Source organism: Geospiza fortis, unplaced genomic scaffold (genome assembly GCF_000277835.1).
Source record: "Geospiza fortis unplaced genomic scaffold, GeoFor_1.0 scaffold162, whole genome shotgun sequence".
Lineage (NCBI taxonomy): Eukaryota > Metazoa > Chordata > Aves > Passeriformes > Thraupidae > Geospiza > Geospiza fortis.
The window spans coordinates 148873-151913 of NW_005054316.1; the positions used below are offsets into that span (position 1 = coordinate 148873).

The following is a 3041-nucleotide window of genomic DNA, read 5'->3' on the forward strand; positions in this document are numbered from 1 at the left end:
CAGGTTGATTTGGTTTATATTTGAAGCCAGAGCACTGAGCATCTTCTGGGATTGAGCTGGTAAGTCTATGGAAGAAATAGAAGTATCCTCAGAATGTTCTCTGGTAGATATCTTTGATATCTACCAGAAATAGATAAGTCCAGATAAGATAACACAAGTCCATATCATAAAGATAAAACTTAAAAAGAAATGGCATCTCTGCCATCTCCTTTTACATTAGTGGCACATTGGAAAGAAGTATAAAATCTGCTTAACACAGCATTGTGTCCTTCATTGAAAAAAATTACCTGTTTCTAATCAGTATTTGCTTGAGTAAATATTAGCTCTTCAAACAGCAGCTACATTGGAAGTAGCTGCAGCTATCTCAGCTGCACACAGTCAGAGAAAAGTTTTTCTGTTTGCTTATTTTCTAAACCTTGTTCTTTGCACTTCAAGAGCAAATAGGTTAAATTCAAACCGTCTAATCATACCAAGGCAATTCCACAAGCAAGACAACAGAATTATTTGGGCATGTAACTCCTAGTTTATTCTTTTAAGACTTCATGAAAACTGTCTTTGATAGTTAATATCCTAACTTCTTCAACATTTGATAGAAAAGCAAGTCTATTGCTATTATCCAATGATGCTTTCCCAATTCACAGGACTTCTTTCTAGGTTCATCAGGCCAGTTTAAACAAGTTTATAATGATGCTCTTTACCTGCAAGTGACCTTCTCCTTGTGCAACTTTTTGGGCTGGATCCATGACTCAGCCTGTAGACACCATAGCCTAATGTTATTAAATGTTGGAGGGATCAACACTTACACCTCAGCCACTACATTACAGACCAAAGAAAGTTGGCTGTCAGACAAAATTGTTTCAGCCAAGAAACTGTAGTGCTTTTCTCTTCATGCACTAAGTATCACACAGGACAGCAAGACAGAGGAGCCATTGAAGCAAAATATTAGCCCAACTCTAGACTGGCAAGAGAGCTTGAACACAGAAGTCTCCCCTTGCTCCTCCCACCCCAAGGTTCCCACAGCTGTTCAGCATTTCTGTGTGGTGCTGCCGCCAAGCAGGTGTCTCTGCTTCTCTGAAGGGCTGGTAACAAATGACTATTCAATTTCTGCACTGGAAACTGTTCCATTACAAGTATAAGTGAAATATATCCAAGAACTGATGCTTGGACCCTAAAGCCCACATTTTTATAACATATACCATCATAGCCTTATCTTTTCCACAGGTCAGTTCAATGATTTCTTTGTTCCTCAGCTCATGAAACACGAGTTGGCAAACATCACCTCCACTACAGCAGGCACTCCTCTAAAACCCCTGGTTTACAGGCTCAAACCCAGGTCTGCTCAGAACTTCATGTTCAAGAGATTATTAATGCAAGAGAACCACTGCAAAAAGCTTACACACACATTCCTTCCTTATGCATAACTTAAATACTGTCAACACTTCTTTCTTTTCAGTCTAGTTATTCCTACATTAATAATTCTGCAGTTTAGTACTGAACAGAAGAATTGCATCATATTGTAACAATTTGGCCAATCCTAAACTGGGGCTGATTAATAAACTGCAAACTGTGACAGCTTTTTTAATTACCTGGTGTTTTTAGTTGATCATGCATGATCAGAGCATTTTCAGCTTTCCAACACATTCCTCACAAACAGGGAAGACAGCTTGAGCTATACTTCAGAATAGGCTCAAGTGTTCCTTTAATACTGTTTATAGGAACCAAGCCTGTATATTAAGATGAATCCACATTTTACTACATGGTATTTTTGACATTTTCAACATTTTCCAGAAACACTTAATTATCTTAATCACGAGGTACATGACTTGGCTCTGTTGTTGAGAGAAGGCTCACTGAAGTGCTTCAGGGTACCTGACAAGCAGGTGCCTGTAGGGGATGGATATGACAGTATCTAGAGTAACCATGCTAGCAAAACTCAGCAGCAAGAAAATAACTCCTGAAACTTGATTACCCTTCAAGTCCTGCTATCTGCATTTCAGTTAATGCTGACTAGCAATCAGGTTGCTTATTTAAACAAATAGTTATCTATACCACAGACAGTGTTTTCTGTAACAGCTGAGTTTATTCAGGTGTTAAACTTAACACTGCTCTGGCACTCCTATTTAAATCTCACAGCCCAGATACCTACCTTAATGAACCTTTCATAGCTATGGTTTTGCTCATGGGTGACACAATTTAAACTTTGATATTTCATTGAAAAATTCAGAGTAGCTGTGCAAGCAGTGTTTCATTTAAAAGGCATTGTGCTCTAATTCCCAGAATTATTATAGGATCTTCTCCTATACAAATTTTTACAGTCTTTCCCCAGATTAAGAATAACATTCAACTCAATACTTAAAAGGTTCTTTATTTTTCTCTTAGACTTAGGCTTTCAGGAAACCTTAAAAATCAGTTTCACAATAAAGACTGATATTGCAAAGCAGTGGGGGTGCAGTTCAAAAGACAAAAAAACCTAACCCATAGTGTCTTCAAATATAAAAATACATACCCAAATTATTGCCTAGGGAAAGTGTACCACCATTTCTGTCTTAAGCTGGTCCTGCCAGCCTTTGGATCATAACTCCCACTACAGAGCTCAAGAGCTCACACTGGAAGGAGCATCTCCGAGGTTCGTGTCACAGGCATGATTCAGAGCAAACTGCTTTGCTGCAGCATATGAACCCAATCTTAGATTTTCTGAAAGCATTCCACAGTTTTCCCTTGGGCAATGGGTAATAAGCATCCAAACATCTCCTGGGAAGCATAGGTCATATACACAAAGCCATCTTCATCTTTGTAGTCCCCGTACACTTCTGCCATTGTCAAGGACATACTGGCTAGGCTTTTGTTGTTCACCAGCAGGTAGAAAGCTTGTGTAGCTGTCAGAGCCATCCTGCTTCTAATTGAAAAAGGGAGGAGAAAAAGAGGATTAAACATTAGCAAGTTGAATGTGGTTTCAGCTTCAGTCTATGACATACATTAAACAGAGCAGTAGGTACAAAAAATGCTGTGTAAAGTTATTATGTGGTTTATTGTCTCCATCA

At 38.7% G+C, this 3041-nt stretch overlaps 1 protein-coding gene across 1 annotated transcript in view; it reads right to left on the reverse strand.

The window, feature by feature from the left end:
* Positions 1-2349: 2349 nt before the first annotated feature.
* The window catches only part of MAP1LC3C (microtubule associated protein 1 light chain 3 gamma), a 2113-nt gene continuing 1421 nt past the window's right edge, over positions 2350-3041 (reverse strand). Inside the window, exon 4 of the mRNA XM_031056235.1 lies at positions 2350-2896. Within this exon, the coding sequence (XP_030912095.1) occupies positions 2686-2896 (211 nt within the window). The 3' untranslated portion in view covers positions 2350-2685. The remainder of the gene's footprint in view (positions 2897-3041) is intronic.